General features: G+C 45.5%; 1 protein-coding gene across 3 annotated transcripts in view; it reads right to left on the minus strand.

Moving 5' to 3' along the window:
* Positions 1-22,085, minus strand: part of RNF216 (ring finger protein 216) — a 138,448-nt gene that overhangs the window by 101,965 nt on the left and 14,398 nt on the right. For all 3 annotated transcript variants that reach the window (XM_089320895.1, XM_070064338.2, XM_051839048.3), the window contains 4 exons: positions 16,702-17,541; positions 15,239-15,315; positions 6,368-6,470; positions 5,148-5,312 (listed from right to left, as the gene is read on the minus strand). In XM_089320895.1, coding sequence (XP_089177021.1) covers positions 5,148-5,312; positions 6,368-6,470; positions 15,239-15,315; positions 16,702-17,541 — 1,185 coding nt within the window. The remainder of the gene's footprint in view (positions 1-5,147; positions 5,313-6,367; positions 6,471-15,238; positions 15,316-16,701; positions 17,542-22,085) is intronic.

The raw sequence follows: 22,085 nt of genomic DNA on the forward strand, positions 1-22,085 counted from the left end.
GGCCTGGAAGAGGGGCAACCGGGACAGAATCCGGCGCCCCAACCGGGACTAGAACCCGGTGTGCCGGCGCCGCTAGGCGGAGGATTAGCCTAGTGAGCCGCGGCGCCGGCCGGGGAGAAAGGTCTTCTAACTGCTGGTTCACTTCTCAAATGGCCGCAGAGGCCAGAGCTATGCCTACCCGAAGCCAGGAGCTTCTTCTGGGTCTCCCACATGGGTGCAGGGGCCCAAGGACTAGGGTCATTTCCTACTGCTTTCCCAGGCCATAGCAAAGAGATGGATTGGAAGAGGAGCAGCCAGGACATGAACCAGTGCCCATATGGGATGCTGGCATAGCAGGCAGGCAGAGGCTTAGCTCACTACACCACAGCGCCAGCCCCTATTTGATTTTTTTAAACTATGGAAATGAATTACTTTGATCAAGATACCTACTGTGAAAGTATTTCCTGCTATGAGTTTTACAGCTTTACTTACTCCCTCCAGGTTAGATTTTTTCATTAAAAACATTTAGCAGTGGGGCTGGCATTGCAGTACACCAGGTTAAGCTGCTACTTCAATATCACAGTGCCAGTTGGAATCCTAGCTGCTCTGCTCCCTATCCAACTTCCTGCTAATGTGCCTGGGAAGGTAACAGAAGATGGCCCAAGCTGGGTCCCTGCCACTCATGTGGAAGAGCAGGATGGAGTTCCTGGCTCTTGGCTTTGCTTTCATATAGACCTGGGCTGTTGTGGCCATCTGGGGGAGTGAACTAGTGAATGCAAGATCACTATCACTCTTTCAAATAAATAAATAAATCTTTAAAATAAATAAGTAAAAACAGTTAACAGTGAAGAGGTAGAACATTTTTTGTTCCTTTAGAACTCTAACCAGAAAAGAAATATAAAAGGTACTACACTTGGGGTCTCAAGAAATCTGTCCACAGGATACTTAAAAAAAATGGTTGCGCTCAAAGACCGAGAACCCTCCACCCCCACCCATATGGGGCGGGGTCCCCTGCATTCTGGGCCTCCACACTGCAGATGGGGAGCTGATGAGGGAAGCCCTCTCTGGGCGGTAGTCCACTTCTGCATGAATTCAATGCTGCAAAACCTAAGGAGACTGAGTCCTGAGAAGGCGTCTGAAGTATTTGCTAAGAACTGACCCTGAAGATGGTATGAAAGCCTACAATGGTTCTGAAGCACACAGAAACAAGTGTGAAGGGACGGGAACTCTAATGAAATCTGTCGTAAATCAGGGGCCGGTGCTGTGGCTCACATGGCTAATCCTCCACCTGCGGCACCGGCATCCCACATGGGCGCTGGGATCTAGTCCCGGTTGCTCCTCTTCCAGTCCAGCTCTCTGCTGTGGCCTGGGAAGGCAGTGGAGGATGGCCCAGGTGCTTGGGCCCTGCACCCGCATAGGAGACCAGGAGGAAGCACCTGGCTCCTGGCTTTGGATCGGCGCAGCACCGGCCGTGGCAGCCATTTGGGGGGTGAACCAACAGAGGGAAGACCTCTCTCTCTAACTCTATATGTCAAATAAATAAATAAATATATAAAAAAAGGAAATCTGACGTATAACAGGCACTAAGTTACGGCTTTACACACATTACCACCTAATCTTCTTGATAGCTATGTAAGATTCTCTATCTACTCTGAAAGAAAACTAAAGGTCGACAAGTTGAAGACACTTGCTCAAGTCACACACTAACAAGTAGCAGAAACAGAACTAGGATCCAAGGTGGGAGGAAAGAAAAAAAAAATCAAACGTGAGTTTGATCAAATTTCTAAATCTATCAACTTAACAGAGGAACTAGATAATGACACCATAGGGATGTAGGCAATGAAAGCTAGACTGTCAAACCTATAGGACAAACTCAATGCTTTCAACAAATAAGCTGTAAGAAAAAAATCAATTAAGGGCCAGCGCGGCGGCTTAATAGGCTATTCCTCCGCTTGCGGCGCCGGCACACCGGGTTCTACTGTGAACAGTGTCTCTTGCTATTAATTTAATGATTAACACTCTTATGACATCAGTGATCACCTGAGGCTCTTGACATGCGCTGCCTAGGCTATGGAAGTCTTCTGAATCCACAAACTCTGTCGGTATTTAGACAAGGCTGTAAGCAAAGTGGAAGTTCTCTCCTCACTTCAGAGAAAAGTACCTCTATCTTTGATGGCCACTTCTTTCCACTGGGGTCTCACTCACTGAGATTCTTCACGTAGGACATTTTTGCATCAGTGTCTTGGATTTCCATTCCTGAAACGCTCTCAAGGGCTTTTCAGCCAACCAGAATGCCTTAAGGGCTTATTGTGAGGTCAGAGTGCTATTTAAAGTGATTGTCATTCTGTGAGTCTGCTGTGTGGACTGTTTCCCATGTTGGAGCATTCATTCCTTTTTAATTCTATCTACTATTATAACCAGACCCTTAACCCTATCTATATGATCACTTTAACACTTAAGATGGTATTTTTACTACCCAGCTTAAGGAGATTTGGGGTTCCATGGCAAGTTTTTAAACTGTATCTTTAAAAGTAAGTCTGTAGGAATGTATGCAGAACTACACAGCTTTAGAGTATATATATATATATATATTTTTTTTTTTTTTTGGACAGGCAGAGTTAGAGAGAGAGACAGAGAGAAAGGTCCTCCTTCTGTTGGTTCACCCACCAAATGGTCACCACGGCCGGTGCGCTGCGCCGATCTGAAGCCAGGAGCCAGGTGCTTTCTCCTGGCTCCCATGCGGGTACAGGGCCCAAGCACTTGGGCCATCCTCCACTGCACTCCCGGGCCACAGCAGAGAGCTGGACTGGAAGAGGAGCAACCGGGACAGAATCTGGCGCCCCGACCGGGACTAGAACCCGGGGTGCCGGCACCGGAGGTGGAGGATTAGCCTAGTGAGCCACGGCACCTGCCTAGAGTATATATCTTTTAAAGACAGACATTGAAATAGCTGTGGAGGAAAATGATGAGATATTTGTAATTTGCTCCAAAACTGTCTGGGTAGGAGGAAAATGGGCAGGGATAGAGATGCATTGAGACTAAGCATGAGCTGATAATGACCAAAGCTGAATGCTGGGTAAACAGGGACTGGTTAGAACACAATCTCTACCCTTGTATGCTTGTGGGCAAATCCAGAGGAGTGTGACACAATCTCCACAGTGAACATGACTTCACGAGTGGTCCTGTTTACAGGTGGCACGGAAAAGCCGCACCATTTGTATAACCCAGAAATGTTTGTGAGTATGTTGCCCATCCCTTGGTCTAGACTATGGCTACTTTCCAGAAGACAGAGCTCCTGTGCAACTTTAACACATAGCAAGCCCAAGTTCTAAGTTCTAACTGGGTGCAAGTTTTTATTTCCACCACAGAGTATTTCCTCTGAAACATTCCTCTTTAATTCACATAGCATGACCCACCCATTTCAAAATCCATGTAAATTTCTAAACACAACAAAACAAAATAAAAAAAATAGAAACGCCAGAAGCTACAGAAGGATCAGAAAGATGCAGCAAGTGAGGAGGAAATGCACAGAGAACTGGATTAGTTTTCAAGCAAAGAGTTTCAAAGATAGGAGGTGGCGCAGGAGAACCTTTAGATGAATCTTCCTGTCATTCAAAGCTGCCTGAGGACTGCACAAGGTTTACCGAAGAGTTGCAACGTAACTACAAAAATCTACACCACCCATTCAAATGACTGGGCAGTGGAATGACCAGACCCTTTGTTTTTTTTTTTTTTTTTTGCAAACAGTAGGTGGGAGGGACACCTGCTAGTGCAGTTTCTTCCATGGGCACCCGGATGGGGCCCATCCCCAGGCACCATCAGGACTAATGAGACCAGAAGAGCCACTGCTTACTGCTGCCGTTTCCTCATTCCTCTGGGCTCCCAGGAACTGAAAAGTTGCAAAGGAAGCAGACGAGAGTCCTGCTGCAGGCTGACAGATGTCTTGCAAAGAGTAACTTTGGGGAGGCTGACTTTCGCTGACAGCACAGGCATTCCCTACTACGCAGTTCTGGGAATGAGACTCAGAAGTAGAAAGCACCAACCTCCCTTCAGAGGAGCTTTACCTAAAACTAACCCACGATTAGGATCGGCAGCTGCCTGAGGCTAGAGGTGATGAAAGCACGGCCTGAACTCCGCATGCGCCACATTCACCTGCGGCTCACCTTCCTTCAGGTAAGACCCGGCGGGCATTTTAACCATTAAAGGAATTTCACATTTGTCTTCTGAAAAAAATAAAAATGAGTGTCTGCTGAGATCCACAGAGAGCTCCAGAAGGAGGGTAAGGTTTAATGCAGCAGGGGGCCTCTGCTGGCCCTCAGTCTTCTGGGAACTGCCTACTGCTGTTGTCAGACAAGTACTGCGCAGGGCACCTCACTAAATGAGTACATCTGTGTCAGCTCAGTGACCAGTACCACCCAAGCTACGTAGCACAGGCCCTAATATGCCATCTTATTTCAGGCCCTGAGAGTAAACTCTGGTGCTGTCAGCAGCTGCCCACTCTGAGGCTAGCCACCAGCTGGACACAAGTGTGTTCCTGGGTTCATGTCACTGGTAATAGAGCCACTGGGGGATAGCTGTCTGACCCTGTCAGCAGTCAGGAAGGAGCAGGACTGGAATTAACCTTTTGTCCTCTAATCATCCTTTATTTCGTAAGGCTGCTGTCCTCCATGTCTTCATGGTCAGACTAGAACTTTCCTGCTTCTGATCTATCATTTCTTTCCTTTTTTAAAAGATTTATTTATTTGAAAGGGAGGGGGAAAGACACAGGGGAAAGAGGAATATAGAGAGAGAGCTTCCATTTGCTGGTTTACTCCCCCAAATGGCCAGCAAGGGCTGGGGCGGGTCCAGGCCAAAGGCAGGAGCCTGGAGCTCCATCTGGGTCTCCTGGGTAGCAGGGGCCCAACCACTTGAGGCATATTCCACTGCTTTCCTAGACACACTAGCAGGGAGCTGGATCAGAACTGGAGGCTGCTACATCAGAAGGCTGGCCCCATCATTTCTTTTCAGATCTTCCTGATCAGCAAACAGCTTTGTCTACTTAACTCCACCCCAACAAACGCCTTTAGCTCTCTGCCATCCTAAACTGTCCCAATTTCCAGAAGACGGACAACCCGTTCTGTTAGCACAGGAAGAAGCAGTCAGGAGGAGAGGAAAGGCAGGTCGAGCACCTTTCGGGTGATTGCATAGTGTCCTTTGAGCTCATGCAGGGCCCACTTGATGTCCTGGCTGCTGAGCATTCTGAAGTCGGCCATCAGGAGGTCGGCAGCTTGAATGAAGCAGCGCTGGTCAAGAGGAGCCAGTTTGGAATAGTCAAAGAAGTCTACTTTAGGCAACTGGAATGAGAGGAGCACACAATGAGAGGCTGGTGTTTCCCAAGGGGAATCACTGTGGGACAAGTACTGCCAAAAAGAATAATCATTTGTTCTTATAATTCCTCTATAATGAGGTTTCTAGCCCTATAAACAGAAGAGTGGCTCAGAGGTCAACGACTGGCGACTCCTGTCTCTAGATGGAACTAACAAACAAGTGTAACTGGGGATCTGAATGCATTTTTTTCAGCTGGTTTCTCTCCATAAAACATTGTTTTCCTATGACAAAATATGTAAAAGAAAACCTTCAGTCTGTGGTGAGGGGGAGGATTAAACAAGAGACCTTAAGTCAGTTCTGAATTACATTTTCCTTTACCATATAACATACTAAAGCCAACTTTAGATCACAATTATTAAAGTTTTTTAAAAAATCAAACCATAACATCTTGATAATGGGATGTGGTTGAACAGTTGTATGAACTGTTATACCAAAAGAAAAAAAAAACACAAAGAATAAACCAAGCAATGATCAGCACACTGAAGGATTTACAGGGAGGTATGGTTAAGTGCTGTAATTTACTTGGAAATGCACTATAATAAAATGAATATTATAAAGATATCCTGATGGAAAAACAGAGGAAACCTATGTAATAAAGTGGATTCCATAAAATGTTAATTTTTTAGTAGCACTGGTGGTAGGAACACAGGTTATAAATATAAAATATCTCAATTATTCTGTATGTTTGAAAATTTTCATAATAAAATGTTAAGAAAAACTCTAAAATGACACAAAGAATTTTTGCCAATTTCTATTTCATTTTAGGAACTTGCTTTATAGCAACAAAAATACAGAGGATTTCACTCCTTATGGGAGAGGAAGATAAGAATAACACAAGGCAGAAGTGAAATACACAATTCAAAGTGGCTGGAATTGAGAGACGCCACTGAAGTACAGATTTGTTCTGAAATCCCATTTTCCATCCCAAACGTGTGCTCACAAAGCACTTTCTTTCCACAGCAACGATGAAGACAGTAGCAGAGCTTTTCCAGAAACAGCAAAACCAGGGCACAACACTTGCCTTTGTCTCATCCTGGCTGGCAAGCAGGCTGCTGCTGGGGTCTATAATGACTCTATCTTCTCTCTTTGGATAATCTGGATTTTCCAGAAGAAAATTACAAAGTCTGCAAAAACAAATGATGTTACTTTCACACTACCTCCAACTCTCGTATCTGCCCGCTGATCCAAGTGCACTGTTTGAAAGTCCGTAGTCACAAACAACTAGCCCATCAAGGAATTAAGGTGCCTGTACTCCAGAAAACCAAAGAAATGAAGACTTATACTGAATTTCTACTTTGATTAGCTTAAAGAGCAATGAACATGTTAATGAATGCAAGCTCCTCTAAAGCTTGTCTATTAGTTGTGTGAGATGTAATCAAGCTGTTGAAGTTACTACCAGTTGGGGCCGGCGTGCTGGCTCACTAGGCTAATCCTCCGCCTGCAGTGCCAGCATCCCATATGGGCGCCGGGTTCTGTCCCGGTTGCCCCTCTTCCAGGCCAGCTCTCTGCTGTGGCCAGGGAGTGCAGTGGAGGATGGCCCAAGTGCTTGGGCCCTGCACCCCATGGGAGACCAGGAGAAGCACCTGGCTCCTGCCATTAGATCAGCGCGGTGCGCCGGCCACAGTGGCCATTGGAGGGTGAACCAATGGCAAAGGAAGACCTTTGTCTCTGTCTCTCTCTCTCACTGTTCACTCTGCCTGTCAAAAAAAAAAAAAAAAAAAAAAAAAAAAAAAAAAAGAATAACAGGGTAGGACAACACACAGTGACGTATCACCACCCAGACATAACAAACGTTACCACTCCAGGCTCTTCACTCTAGGGCATAATCAAATCACACAACTGCTCTTGGGATGAGCCCACGTGGAGGGCACAGCTCCGGCAGCGTCAGTCACAAGAAAGCTTTGCTCACTGGGCAACTGGGGCCTACCGTCTTCTCTGTCCTACTTCCATTCCTTGCGCCTGCAGATTCCTGGGATGACCCCACCCCTCTCAGTGCTCCATCCGCAATTCTCATTCAACTCCCTTCCTTTCAGTTCTCTCTGGCCCAGTGTCCACAGTGTGGCTTCTAATGAGTGTAGGAGAGGCCTGGCACAGGAAACACGCCCATCTCCAGCTGCTTCTCTCTCACCGACAGTTTGGGGACCAGAAAACAAACTCAGCCCAGGCCGGCTGAACAAAGTTCTCTCCTCCACCTCCTGGAAGGGCAACAGCTCCATTATCTTCTTCCTCACTGTCACTTCCAGGAGCCCCAGGTGGTCCTCATCTCTAGGCTCTCCTCTTCCTCCACACTATGGCCTCTCTGGTCTACAGACACAACTCCAAAAGTCTGGAGAGAAAAATTTCCTCTTCCTGCACAAATATTAGAGTTGCAGCTAGGGGAGTGACACCCTAGTCCAGAATTCTGAGCTCACTTTCTTTCATAACAGGGGTGGGAAATTTCTGACTTGCCATGAAATCATTCGGTCTGGCCCTGCCAAGGCAACTGCAGGCAGGACTCCAAACTCACCAACTCTGCAGCCAGCTAATTTCTAAGCTGATAATCTTGTGTGGTTTGTGAATGACGTTGTAAATATCGAAATGGCCCTTGGCAGAAAAAAAAAAGTTCCCCCCTCCTTAGAGCCGTGGTCAGACAGAGGCTCTCTGTCCTAGGATGTACTAGCCTGCACTGTAGGTTATATGCATCTCTGAAGGCTGACCCCACAACTGGTCAGCATTAAGAATTCTCTACTTGGGCGCAGCTACTGCGTGCATCTGATTAAATCACCACTTGGGGCAGCCACAGCCCCAAATCAGAGTGCCAATTCAGGTCCCCAGTCCTCCGCTTACAATCCAACTTCCTGCTAACACACCATGGAGGCAGCAGGTGATGGGCCCACAGCACCCATTTGAGAGACCTGGATGGAGGTCCAGGTTCCTGACCTCAGCCTGGCCCCGCTCTGGCCACTGCAGGTATTTGAGGAGACTCAGCAGACAGATCTATGGCTCTTTCAAGTAAGATGAAAAGAAATACTCCCCTCACCTCAAAGCACCCTATTTCTGCGGGAAAATACCTGGAGTTCTAAACAACTCCTTACATGTGCATACCCACTAGAGCCACACACCTGATATGGAATACCTCCTGCATGTCACACCTGTCAGTTTATAAAATCATGGTAACACTGGGTACCAAAACCTACAAACTACTGGATACTAGAATCTCGGAAAGACAGGTCAGGGGTTGGTGTTGGGGCACAGTAGGTTAAGCCTCCACTTGAGACAGTGTACCTGGACTACGAATCCTGGCTGCTCTGCCTCCAATCCAACTCCCTGCTAATGCGCATGGGAAGGAAGCAGATGATGGTCCAAGTACTTGGCTCCTTGCCACCCACGTGGGAGACCCAGACAGAGTGCTGGGCACCTGCTACGGCCTGGTCCAGCTCAATCTGGGGAGTTAATCAGTGGATGGAAGATCTGTCTGTCTCTCCTCCTCTGTCACACTCTGCCTTTCAAAATAAATCTTTAAAAAAAGGTCTGGCACTATGGTGTAGTGGGCTAATAAGTCTTTGCCTGCAATGCCAGCATCCCGTCTGGGTACTGGTGCTAGTCTCAGCTGCTCCTCTTCCGATCCAGCTCTCTGCCATGATCTGGGAAAGTAGTGGAAGATGACCCAAGTGCTTGGGCCCCTGCACCCACGTGGGAGACCCAGAAGAAGCCCCTGGCTCTGGATCAGTTCAGCTCTGGCCATTGTGGCCATTTGGGGAGTGAACCAGTGGATTGAAGATCTTTCTCTCTTTCTCTCCCTCTCTCTGCCTAAAACTCTACCTCTCAAATAAATAAATAAATCTACAAAAAAAATCTTTGACACTATAACTACCTATGAGTGAAGTCAGTAGTCACCAAGTGAACTAGTATTTTCTATTTTTATATTTTCTAAAGTACATGATGCATAAGTTTGTAGTATAGAACAAATTTTAGAAATTCTTTTCATCTCATTCATTTTATATTTTAGCAATATTAACAACGTGACACAAGAAATGCAGGAAGATGTGGAATTCCACATGGCAGAAATCAGAAGCGCTCACGTTAACTGTCAAAGTTCATTTATATTTAAATCCCTTCTCTACACTTACCCAGAGAACCTTCCTGGAAGCTAAGTGACATTCAGTGGCATAGGTAACCGAGGACAGCATCCCGCCTACAGAAGCAAGCTGTGGCCCCTGCACTAGTATTTGCACCTGGGGCAATGGCAGTAGGAAGGCCTGTCGCACTCAGCTCTGCGTACCTCTTCCTATCATCTCATGCTCTCTCTGACCTGTCATGTTAACAGGTCTCAAGAAAGCACCACTGTGGTGCAACAGGTTAAGCCACCTGCAATACCAGCATCCCATAGGAGTGCCAGTTTGAGTCCTGCCTACTATGCCTTTTTTTTTTTTTTTTTTAAGATTTATTTATTTATTTGAAAGGCAGAGTTACAAAGAGGCAGAGGCAGAGGCAGAGGCAGAGAGAGAGGTCTTCCATCTGCTGGTTCACTCCCCAGATGGCTGCAATGGCTGGAGCCGTGCCGATCCAAAGCCAGGAGCTTCTTTTTGGTCTCCCACACGATGCAACGGTCCAAGGACTTGGGCCATCTTCTACTGCTTTCCCAGGTCATACCAGAGAGCTGGATTGGAAGTGGAGCAGCCGGGTCTTGAACTGGCGCCCATATGGATGCTGGCACCGCAGGTGGCGGGAATATCTGCTTCGCCACAGCGCTGGCCCCAATCTGCTATGCTTCCGATCCAGCTCTCTTAACATGTGTGGGAAAGCAGCTGATGACATGAGAGATCCAGATGGAATTCCAGGATCCTAGCTTCAGCCTGAGCTGGGCTATTTGAGGTGTGAATCTCTGTACCTCTGCCATTCAAATAAAACATTTTTCTTTAAAAGAATTTTTTGGGCTTGAGCTGTGGCATAGCAGGTAAAGCCGCTGCCTGCAGTGTCGGCATCCCACATGGGCTCTGGTTCAAGTCCCAGCTGTTCCACTTCCGATCCAGCTCTCTGCTATGGCCTGGAAAAGCCACAGTAGAAGACTGCCCAAGTCCTTGGGCCCCTGCACCTGGGTGGGAGGCTCCTGGCTCCTGGCTTCGGATCAGCACAGCTCCGGCCTTTGAGGCCAATTGGAGAGTGAACCAGCAATGGAAGACTTTTCTCTCTCTCTGCCTCTGCTTCTCTATAACTGTGCCTTTCAAATAAATGAATAAATAATCTTAAAAAAAAAGAATTCGTGAGATGGGTGTCGTGGGGATAACTGTATCCCATATCACAACGCTAATTCAAGTCTCAGCTCCTCTTCTTCCAAACCAGCCTCCTGCTAATGCATGTGGGAAGACAGCAGAGGATGGCTCAAGTACTGGGTCCCTGCCACCTACGTAGTAGACCTGGATGGAACTCCTGGCTCCTGGCTCTGGCCCAGCCCAGCTGAGAGTCAGCTACAACAATACCCAGCCTGCTAAAATCGACTCTGCTTTCATTTTGGGTTACATTAACAAATTTTATTTTAGCTGAAGAATTAACAATGTGCTAGGAGCCCAGCGACTCATAGAAAAGAAAGCAGTGCTGGGAAAATCAGATTGTGGTTGGATAAGACCTACTACTTCTGGACATTCCCTTGCCTTTTGGATTTCACAAGAATTTTTGTGTGTTTAAGGGTCAACATTTGCTCCTGAATGACACCAAAGCACAAGTCAGTAAGTCCCTAAAAATAACATATATGACTCAGGAGTTAGAACAAAACAGCATTAGAATCTGTCAATTTTTTTTTTTTTACAGGCAGAGTGGACAGTGAGAGAGAAAGAGACAGAGAGAAAGGTCTTCCTTTCTGTTGGTTCACCCTCCATTGGCCGCTGCGGCCGGCGCACTGCGCTGATCCAATTGCAGGAGCCAGGTACTTATCCTGGTCTCCCATGGGGTGCAGGGCCCAAGGACTTGGGCCATCCTCTACTGCACTCCCTGGCCACAGCAGAGAGCTGGCCTGGAAGAGGGGCAACAGGGACAGAATCTGGCGCCCCGACCGGGACTAGAACCCGGTGTGCTGGCGCCGCAAGGCGGAGGATTAGCCTAGTGAGCCGCGGCGCCGGCCATAGAATCTGTCAATTTGATTAAATTTTACAACCAACCAACCCTGAAGATCTTTTAAAAAATAGGATGCTTATTTGTAGGAGAGGAAAACAAGTATACTACATTTCTGTGAGGTTAATATTTACCACAAATTCTTCAAAAATACTGAAACTTCGTATTTCCTATTCAAATACTTTTCTCTATCATTGACACTCCCCATAATGAATTAACAAGGACCACATTTCAGAACCATGAAAACATTAACAGAAAAAAAAAAGAAATTCAACGAGAGATTAAGCAATTCACATTGGAGGAAACTATAATCAGTAAACAAATAATGAAAAATGCCACACGGACTATTATCACAGAAATGCAACCTAAACATTAGGCATCGTTAACAACAGCAAAAGATCATACCATCATTCAAATCTGGTAAAGAACTATTAAAGCAACTCACAAACACCTCCTGCCAGATTGCGCCTCAGATTTTGTTTATCCTGAGTATCTTGAGCTCTTGGCTCCCATTGCTGACGGTATATTTACAGAAGACAGATCTCAGACCATGAGGAAGAGGCAAGCTTCAACACAGACGTTAAGTGGAGGGAAACAAAGCTCCCCTGAGAATCAGCAGTCCTCAATCAGGACGGGACTCTCACCACTGGGATGGCCCCAAGACTGTAAGACAGCAATCTAAAGTAATCTGAGGCTGACACTGCCCTGCACACCTGAGCAAAGCAGAGGCAAACCTGCTCTGGAAGGGCCACTTCTATCAAGACCTCAAGAAACGAGCCTAGAGTCAATTCATTAACTACACAGGAAACAAGGCACAAGGAGAGCTTGCAGAAACAGACTTGATAAAGACCATGTTCACGGCATAAAGTAACTATGGTCAACACTGTTTAAATAATAAAGGGATCACAAACACAGGCAAAGAACACACGTTGTGGCACAGCAGGTTAAACAGCTGCTTGAAATGTCTGCATCTGTTACTGGAGTACCTGGGATTGAGTTCTGCCTCTGCTTCCCAGTCAGCTTCCTGCTAATGTGTTTAGGAGGCAGCTGATAATAACCCAAGTAGTTGGGTTCCTTCCACCCACATGGGAGACCTAGACGACCTGGCTCCTGGCTTCAGCTTGGCCCAGCACGGGCATCTGGGGAATGTACCAGGGGGTGGAAGATACTTTCTCTCTGTGTTAGTGCCATTCGAATGAATCAATCAATCACAGAATCTTTAAAAAAAAAGTTAAAATGAAAAAAAAAAAGTATTGAAATGAACAGTTTACTTTAATAGAATATATCCTACCAAAAAAAGAACATAAGCTAGAAGAAAGCACTGAAGAACAATGCATCTCAAATTAGAAGAGATGAGGTTAAGAGACATGAAGGATGTGGGGAAAAGACCTAACAGAAGAGAGGAGAAAGAGAGCAGGGCAAAGGGACCACTTGATGCAATGGCTACAAAATCACACAAGTGACCAAATCACTAATCTATGGTCAGGTATAGTCTAAAAAATTTTTTAAAGATTTATTTATCTATTTGAAAGGCAGTGTTAGAGAGAGGGAGAGACAGAGAGATATTCCATCAATTGGTTCACTCCCCAAATGGTCACAAAAGCTAAGGCTGGGACAGATCAAAGCAGGGAGCCAGGAACTTCTTCAGAGCCTCCCCCATGGATGCAGGGGGCATTGCTTTCCTGGGCATAGCTGCAAAGAGCTGGATTGGAAGTGGAGCAGCCAGGACTCATCAGTGCCCATATGGGAGGCCACTGTGACAGTGATTTAAGCTGTTATGCCGCAATGCTGGCCCCATATAGTTTACATTCTAACTGTACTGCCTAATTGAGGTCTATACTCAGTGCAAACAAAGCATTAAGATTTGTTTATTTCACATTGCTATCATGAGGGTCTTAAAATTCAAGTAAAATGAATGAAAAAATGATGCATGGATGGAACAATTTTTCCATCAAAATAAACTCACAGTAACTTGTCACATGTAAGAGGTCGGAACAGAAGCTGGCTTGAAGCCCTAAGAAGGGAGAGACATCAGTCTGAAGTCTGAGGAGAGGCTCTATCGGAGCAACATGAGCTCCCGCTAAACCAGAAGAGCAAGTATCAAAATACTAGGAAAAGCCTGATGGAGAAACAGTGGAGTCACTGATGCTTGACCAGTAGTTAGACGGGGACAGCGTTCCAAATCAGTCTACAAGTAGACAACTTGTTTTAAGAAGGGATGAGGGCTGGCGCCGCGGCTCACTAGGCTAATCCTCCACCTAGCGGCGCTGGCACACCGGGTTCTAGTCCTGGTTGGGGCGCTGGATTCTGTCCCGGTTGCCCCTCTTCCAGGCCAGCTCTCTGCTGTGGCCCGGGAGTGCAGTGGAGGATGGCCCAAGTGCTTGGGCCCTGCACCCCATGGGAGACCAGAAGAAGCACCTGGCTCCTGGCTTCGGATCAGCGCAGTGCACCGGCTGCGGTGGCCATTGGAGGGTGAACCAATGGCAAAAGGAAGACCTTTCTCTCTGTCTCTTTCTCTCTCACTGTCCACTCTGCCTGTAAAAAAAACCAAAAACCAAAAACCAAAACAAAAACAAAAAAAGGGATGAGACAGGGCAAAGCAAGGCTACCAAGAGGTGGACGTGTTCGAGTCAAAGCCAAAACGGGAGGGGTCAAGAGCAAAGGTCATGGCAATAGTTTTTTGGGACGATCAAAGTTTTCTCATTGTGGACTTTCTGGAGGGCCAAAGAACAGTAACATCTGCTTATCAGTAATATCTTCTGAAGAAAGAAGTAAAAGTTGTAACAGAAAAACACCCGAGAAGATTTCAACAGTCCTCCATACAGCAATGCTCCTGCTCACTCCTCTCATCAAACAAGGGCAATTTTTTTCAAAGCTTCAGTGAGAAATCACTGTACCTTACAGTCTTGATTTGGCGCCCTCTCTCACTTTTCTTTTGTAATCTTTTAAAAGTCATTTAAAAATTTTTTATTTGAGAGGTAGAGAGAGAGAGACAAAGTTCACATTCACTTACTCCCCAAACCCCTGCCATGGCCAGTACTAGGCCAGATCCAGCTGGCAGCCAAGAATTCAATTCAGATTTCCATGAGTTGGAGGACTCCAACTACCTGAGCCCTCACCTGCTGTCTCTCAGGGGCTACACTGCCAAGAAGCTGGAGCTGAGAGTTAGAGCTGGTTTATTTATTTATTTGAAAGTCAGAGTTACACAGAGAGAGGAGAGGCAGAGAGTGGTCTTCCATCTGATGATTCACTCCCTAATTGGACGCAATGGTCAGAGCTGAGCCAATCTGAAGTCCGGAGCCAGGAGCTTCTTCTGGGTCTCCCACACGGGTGCAGGGGCCCAAGGACCTGGGCCATCTTCTACTGCTTTCCCAGACCATAGCAGAGAGCTGGATCGGAAGTGGAGCAGCTGGGTCTTGAACTGGCGCCCATATGGGATGCTGGCACTTCAGACCAGGGCACTAACCTGCTGTGCCACAGCTCCGGCCTCCCCACCCTTTCTAATTTTAAAAAATCTTTTGTTAAGTTAATAATGTAAAAAAGGAGAGTGGGCTTTGGTCTTAGTATTAAGATGCCCAGGTGCCACACTGGAGTACCTGCATTCAGGTAGTCCTGACTCCAGCAGTTGGGTTCCTACCACCCACAGGGACAGCCCAGGCACAGCTGCTGCAGGCATTTGGGGAGTGAGGAGGCAGATAACAGCTCTCTAACTAAATAAAAATTTTAAAAAATGGCTCAAGTGATGAATTTTAGTACATATATTTTATCACCAAAGAAAAGAAAAAAAGGTATGGTGTCTACTTACACATTCAAATCATAGTAATTCTTCAAATGAATTATTTCTTCAATATACCCATTTGCTACATCTGGAAATCTTGCTTCCTGGAAAGATATTATTATTATTTACTTATATTTCATTCAGTTTGGCTTTATGTGGCAATAAAAACTGGAAGGCAAGAGGTATATACAAAATAACAATTAGAGTAAGGTTATAACAGTTCTGTGTGTGGGTTCTCAGATTCATCGGTTGTATAGAAGATGAAGTCTAAAGTTTCTTAAGAGATCCTTTGGCTCTCTGTTCCCATTTAGCATTTCCATTCTTTGTTCTTTCTTTTATATAGAGAGATGTTCCATCTGCTGGTTCACTCCCCAGATGGCCACACAGACAGGGCCAGTCACGTCAAAGCCAGGAGCTAGGAACTCAATCCAGGTCTCCCATGTGGGTGGCAGGGACCTAGGCACTTCAGCCATCATTTGCTGCCTCGCAAGACGTTACATGAGTAGAAAGCTGGAAGGCAAGCAGAGGAGCTGGGACTTGAACCAGGTATTCTAATAGGGGATGTGGGCACCCCAAGAGATACATTGACTGCTCTGCCAAATACTCACCCCCCATTCTTAAGCCCTGCATTACTCTTTGGCTATCCAATAGAACTTCGGGTGATGATGGAAATTTCTTATTCTGGGCTTCCTAATAAGACAGCTGTCAGCCCCATGGTGCTACTGGGGTTAAAATGTGACTGCTGCCACACAAAAGTGAATTTAGGACCAGCACCGTGGTATAGTGAACTTAAGCCTCCCCTTGCAGCACCGGCATCCCATATGGGTGCCAGTTCTAGTCCCAGCTGCTCCTCTTCTGATCCAGCTCTGTTATGGACTGGCAAAGCAGCAGACAGCTCCTGCAACCCACATGGGAGGCCCGGAATCTATTGGCTCCTGGATTCAGATCAGCCCAGCCCCAGCTGTTGTGGCCATGGGGGGGGGGGGTAGTGAACCAGTGGATGGGAGACCTCTCTGTCTGTTCCTCCTTTAGTTCTCTCTGTTTGTGTAACTCTATACCTCTCAAGTAAACAAATGAAATCTTTTTTTTTTTTTTAAAGTGAATTTATAATTTTAGTCAACTGTAACACATTTAAATATAATCAGCCACATGGAGCTAACGACTGCTACAATGGGTGAAACAGGATTAGGTAACTCCATAAACATGCGTTACAGGTTTAAGTTCTGAGTGAACTCAGATCTCTGAAAAAACCTGCTGAGGGAAGTCAGGTAGAAGCACCAGGACACCTTGGTAAGCAGCTAGAACTCCACAGTGCTTTCTCGAGAGCTAAGTAAAAACCAACCATTTTAATGTCTTCTCCTATTCCGTGCACCTACATCATGTACTTAGGAAAATGAAGTCCATAGATACATTTTTTTTTGGTTATGAAAGAAAGGTCAGAACATTTAATGTACACAATTACTTAAATAATTTTCAAGAATAAAACTTACTGTTTCTTTAACTAGTAGTGCAATAAGTTCTTGATCTACTTCAGCAGCTTCCTGTCTCCAAATATCTTTCAAAGCGGTCTCCTGAGATCCTTGCAATGGAAAGGCTGGCCCTGGCTCTTCCTCATCGATTGCTAACTGTTGCTCTTCAAGCTCTCCTAGAGGATGGGCGGGCTGAGGAGAAGCGGGGCCTGGAATCCCATCCTGCTGAGGCTCGGGCCTCGGAAAAGCTGGCCCCGGCAGTTCATGCTGGAACAACAACAGGCCCAGCTCTGCCTCAGGCTGTCGCTCCTGAGGGACAACCTGGTTCATGACCTCCCGGGGCTGCTGGCTCAGAGAGCGGAGGTAAGGATGGCTCAGCCAGCAGTCTTCTTCGATGACTTGATCATCTGCTGTACCAGCTGATTCTCCCAGATTTGATAAAAGCTCTGTCTCAGAGTCCTCAGAAGACTGGTTTGCAGTTTCCAAAGGATCACTTTCTGGGAAAAGGCTATTTTCTTCCAAGATAATGACTTTCTGCTCCGCTCTGGGGTTGACGGTGGCATCTGCTACTTGGTTATGACTTGGTCCAGGTTTAGGTTCTCTTTCTATTTGGCCTCTTGGTTTAGAAAATTCAGAGATCCCAGGAGCCCCAAGACGCAGAAATTCGCCATAGTCATCCTCAGAATCATCCTGTGTCCCAGGATCAAACAGCGGGTTGTTACACACTGACAAGCAGCTGCTCTTGTCCGATTCAAACGCTGCTCTAGACTTTTTAGGCCTTTCTTCTCCCAATCTTTTCAGATCCTGCCACTGGGCAGCTGGCTTGATGAGATTGGGTCGTGATGTCTGAGGTTTATTTGTCTAAGAAAAAAATGAAATTTTAACAATAATTCAATTGAAAGCTATGTCCGTATGTCACTTATACTTAGCTTCTAAGATAGAATAAGGAAAAACAGGGGCCTGCACCGTGGCTCACTAGGCTAATCCTCCGCCTGCAACATCGGCATCCCATGTGAGCTCCGGGTTCTAGTCCCGGTTGCCCCTCTTCCAGGCCAGCTCTCTGCTGTGGCCAGGGAGTGCAGTGGAGGATGGCCCAAGTGCATGGGCCCTGCACCCGCATGGGAGACCAGGAGGAGGCACCTGGCTCCTGGCTTCAGATAGGCATAACTCCGGCTGTAGCGGCCATTTGAGGAGTGAACTAACGGAAGGAAGAACTTTCTCTCTGTCTCTCTCTCTTGTTCTCTCACTGTCTGTAACTCTACTTGTCAAATAAACAAATAAAAATCTTAAAAAAAAAGAATAAGGAAAAACAGAATAAAAAAGCCCTCCCTCTTAGCAAAATCCATTCTTCATGGGGCCAGTGCTGTGGTGTAGCAAGTTAACCTGCCCTGCAGTGCTGGCATCCCATATGGGTGCTGGTTCGAGTCCCGGCTACTCCACTTCCAATCCAGCTCTGCTGTGGCCCGGGAGGACAGTGGAGGATGGCCCAAGTGCTTGGGCCCCTGAACCTGCATGGGAGACCTGGAGGAAGCTCCTGGCTCCTGGCTTTGGATCAGCTCAGCTCTGGCTTTTGGGGCCATTTGGGAAGCGAACCAGCAGATCAAAAACCTCACTCTCTGTATCCTGACCTCTCTCTGTAACTCTTTCAAATAAATAAATCTTTTTTAAAAAATCCATTCTTTACATTTATTTTAAAGAAATTTGATCACCCTATAATATCTGTTAGAATCAAAGTAACGAGGCATAGATTAAAGCCTGAGTTATAGTTCAAATTATAACTCAACCTCTGAGACCACTAAACAAAAATAACTGCCCAGTAGTAAAGGAAATAACAAAGAATGATAACAAGCTGGAGGAATAAGAAACTTTAAATAAACATATGAACAGAATCGAAGTTTCATCAGCAACAGCAAAACAAAAATTAAGACCATTTTCTCCCCATAAGATGGGCAAACCTTTTTGCTGATAAATATCAAGCAGTGGCTAGGCTATGTGTGACAACTCTAATACCATCATTTACGTTGGTGAATTCAGAACAATTTGGCACTATTTATTAAAATAAAAAAATGTTATTTCTGATCTATTAATGTCACTTTTTCATTAAAATCTTTTCTACAAATCCCTAAATATTTAAAGAGAGCATACACAAGGATATTCACTGCTATACTATTTGTAGTGTAAAAAGAAAACCTAGACACTCTAGAGTTTATCCCTATGAGAATGTTTCAGTAACCTATAACTTATTTGTTCTACAGAACACTCTATATAACCCTCCACCAAAAAAATCAAATAGCTCAGTGTGTACTAAAATGCAAAGCTCATCAAGAATGGCTTAATTGGGGGCCGGTGCCGTGGCGCACTGGGTTAATCCTCCACCTGCAGCACTGGAATCCCATATGGGCGCCAGTTCTAGTTCTGGTTCCCCCAGCCGTTGCGGCCATTTGAAGAGTGAACCAACGGAAGGAAGACTTTCTCTCTGTCTCTCCCTCTCACTGTCTGTAACTCTACCTGTCAAATAAATAAAAAATCTTAAAAAAAAAAAAAAAAGGCTTAATTAAGAAAAGTCAGTTGAAAAACTGTACACAGAGTAATTCTTTGTTTAAAAAGATACAAAACTATTGCCCAAAGTACACCCATGTACAACACTCATGCATGTGGTGCTGGCACTGCAGTGGAGAGACCCAGAAGAGCGTAGTGAGAGACCCGAAGAGGCTCCTGGCTCTGGACTGGGTGCAGCTCTGCTAGCTGCTGCCATCTGGGGAGTGTACCAGTAGATAGAAGACCTCTCTCTCTCTTTCTCTGCCTCTTAAATAAATAAAACTTAAAAAAAATTGTATATTTTAAGAGTACATTTACATGAAATTTCCATAATAGGCAAATCTTTAAAGGTACACCAGAGATCAGTGGGAAGTCAGGTGTAGAGGTTGGGGGAAAATGAGAAGTTACTGCTAAAAAGCAGGGATGTTTGATGAAAATGTACAAAAATTCATTGTGGCAATGGTTGCTTAACTGTGAATACATGCTAAAAATCGCTGAACTGTACATCTAAGTGGAAGAACTGCATGGTATATGAACTATAGTCTAATAAAGTATATTTAAAAAGACCACACAGAGGCCCTGCAGAGACGAGGTCTGCCAGGTCCCTGCCAGTGTCCCTCCCCCAGCACCATCTGATGACAGCCCAAGGGAAGTCTCAAATCCCGACCCACAGAAGACGAGGGGAAACAGAAAGACTGAAGTTGTTTTAAGCCATTAAATTTTGTAGTAGTTAGACAGCTATAACCAGAATAATACAAAAGAATGGATAACTCAAGAAGTTAGTAAAAGGACCATAAAACAGATGCAAAGAAATCTGTTAAATATGCTCAAATAGAAGAGTTAATGGGGCTGGTGCTGCGGCTCAATAGGCTAATCCTCCACCTGCGGGGCCAGCACACTGGATTCTGCCCCGGTTGCCCCTCTTCCAGGCCAGCTCTCTGCTGTGGCCCAGGAGTGCAGTGGAGGATGGCCCAAGTCCTTGGGCCCTGCACCCCCATGGGAGACCAGGAGAAGCACCTGGCTCCTGGCTTTGGTTCAACATGGTGCGCCGGCCGCAGCAGCCATTGGGGGGTGAACCAACGGTAAAGGAAGACCTTTCACCCTGTCTCTTTCTCTCACTGTCCACTCTGCCTGTCCAAAAAAAAAAAAAAAAAAAAAAAAAAAAAAAGAGTTAATGAAGACAAAAGCAAAATTAATGAGTAAGAAAACAAATGGTAGGGACAGCACTGTGGCACAGTAGGTTAAGCTTCTGCCTGTGGCCCAGTTTGAGTCCTGGCTGCTCCTCTTCCCATCCAGCTCTCTGCTGTGGCCTGGGAAAGCAGTGGAAGATGACCCAAGTGCTTGGGCCCCTGCACCCATTGGGAGACCCAGAAGAAGCTCCTAGCTCCTGGCTCCGGATCAGCCAACTCTGGCCATTACAGCTATTTGATGAATGAACCAGCAGACGGAAGACCTGTCTCTTCTGTCTGTAACTCTGCCTCTCCAATAAATAAATAAATCTTTGAAAATAAAAAAAAAGGAAAACAAATGGTAGAACTGAGACAAATTTCAGGGCTGTTTCTTTGGTAAAGAGGAGGAAGGGAAACAAGGGAGAAAAGGGAGGGAATGTAAAGGTCAGCTCATGGAATCAAGAAAAAGGCAGAAACACAAGCACACGAAACAGAGGAACCACAGGATACGGGAAGGCAGAAAGAACAGGCTATTTTGTTTACACAAAGCAAGGATCAGGCTTATTAAAAATCTGTCAAAGAAAACACAGGCACACACTCAAGTTACTCGCCAATTTCATTTATGAAATCTACAGAGAAAAGCCTAAATCAAGTATTAGCACATGGAATCCACGAGCATTAAATGACCATGACCAGAGACAGAACAATTCCCCAAATCAACAGACCAAAGAAAAATCACAAGGTAATCTGTAGATGCTGAAGCTGACACGACAGAATTCCACATATATATGGAAGAAAAACTTGAAATAAAATAGAATGGCTACTTCCTTAATTTAATATTTTACAGAAGAGCTTATAAAAGAAATATTAAGAATACTCCCAGTTATGTCATAATTGTTATTGTTATCACCACTATTAAGCTTTTTTGAAGTATTACAGTATCATTAGGCAAAACACAGTAAAAAGCTGGAAAAAATTCTTTATTAATTGCAGATAGGTCAAATGCAAAAACTCTCAAGAAATTAAGAAAGACAACTGAAAAAAATGACTAGACAACAAAAGGTAATTGTAAGAAAATGTAAAAAATAACTCTTAAATTTTAAAAAAGCCATTAAAATGAAAGAAAAGACAGCACTCACAAAAGGAAAAGATAAAATAAGCAAGAATGAGTAACAAGGGGCTGGTACTGTGGCGTAGCAGATAAAGCTGCCGCCTGCAGTGCCAGCATCCCATATAAGCCCCAGTTCCAGTCCTGACTGCTTCACTTCCAATCCAGCTCTCTGCTACGGCCTGGGAAAGCAGCAGAAGATGGCCTAGACCCCTGGGCCCCTGCACCCATGCGGGAAGACTGGGAGGAAGCTCCTGGCTTCAGATCGGCCCATGGCCAATTGGGGAATGAACCAGTGGATGGAAGACCCTCTCTCTCTCTCTCTCTCTCTGCCTCTCTTTCTCTGTGTAGCTCTGACTTTCAAATAAAAATGTAATAAATATTTTTAAAAAAGGATGAGTAACAAAAAATTTAGATTATTTTAGGAAAAATTCAAAATGCCCTGGTTGAAGAATATAAAAGGGGCTGATGTTGTGGCATAACAGGTTGAACTGCCACCTGTGATGCTGGCATCGCATACTGGAGTGCTGGCTGGAGTCCCAGCTGCTCCACTTCCCACACAGCTTCCTGCTAATGGGCCTGATAAAGCA

The sequence above is a fragment of the Oryctolagus cuniculus genome, chromosome 19, assembly GCF_051225735.1.
Source record: "Oryctolagus cuniculus isolate XC-2025 breed Fujian yellow rabbit chromosome 19, ASM5122573v1, whole genome shotgun sequence".
In the NCBI taxonomy this organism is placed as follows: Eukaryota; Metazoa; Chordata; class Mammalia; order Lagomorpha; family Leporidae; genus Oryctolagus; species Oryctolagus cuniculus.